This window comes from Penaeus monodon, chromosome 33, assembly GCF_015228065.2.
Source record: "Penaeus monodon isolate SGIC_2016 chromosome 33, NSTDA_Pmon_1, whole genome shotgun sequence".
NCBI lineage: Eukaryota > Metazoa > Arthropoda > Malacostraca > Decapoda > Penaeidae > Penaeus > Penaeus monodon.
In genome coordinates, this window is record NC_051418.1 from 19708306 (window position 1) to 19708842 (window position 537).

At 41.3% G+C, this 537-nt stretch overlaps 1 protein-coding gene across 1 annotated transcript in view; it reads left to right on the top strand.

The window, feature by feature from the left end:
• The window catches only part of LOC119594293, a 12329-nt gene that overhangs the window by 4145 nt on the left and 7647 nt on the right, over positions 1–537 (top strand). The window contains exon 2 of the mRNA XM_037943354.1: positions 171–298. Within this exon, the coding sequence (XP_037799282.1) occupies positions 171–298 (128 nt within the window). The remainder of the gene's footprint in view (positions 1–170; positions 299–537) is intronic.

Sequence of the window (537 nt, forward strand, 5' to 3'; positions counted from 1 at the left end):
GCAGTTTACCCTCCAACCATCCTAAATAATTTCGGATTTTCCTGGTTCTTCGTGAGCGTAACTCCCCCCCCCCTACCCCCTCCTCGATCTTCCTCCCCCCCTCCCCTGCTGCCTCCGAGCGAGAGTGAGGTGGCAGACGACGTTAAACATCTCACTTTCTTTCCTTACAGTGAGGAGAACACCAGTATGTTGAAGTGCTATTGTTTGAAGGATATTGTGCGCCTTCGTGGGTTGTTTATGGTGTCTGTGGTACTTTTCAGTTTGTGCTTTGCTTCTGCTGAGAAAGATTTCGATTGGAGTAAGTTTTGTTTTTGGTTTTTGTTTTTGTTTAGGTGAGGTGGTGGTGGTCGCGTGATGACGAAATGATGTGGTAGATATGAATGGAAAAGGCATAAGATTTTTTTTCAATAGAGAAAGAAATCTTTGCTTTATTTTCCCTGTATATATAAATACTTCTTGAATGCTGTTATAAATGGTGATTAAAGTCAAAAGGAAACAGTCATGGTTTTACTTCGCTATAATGCTTATTACTTATGT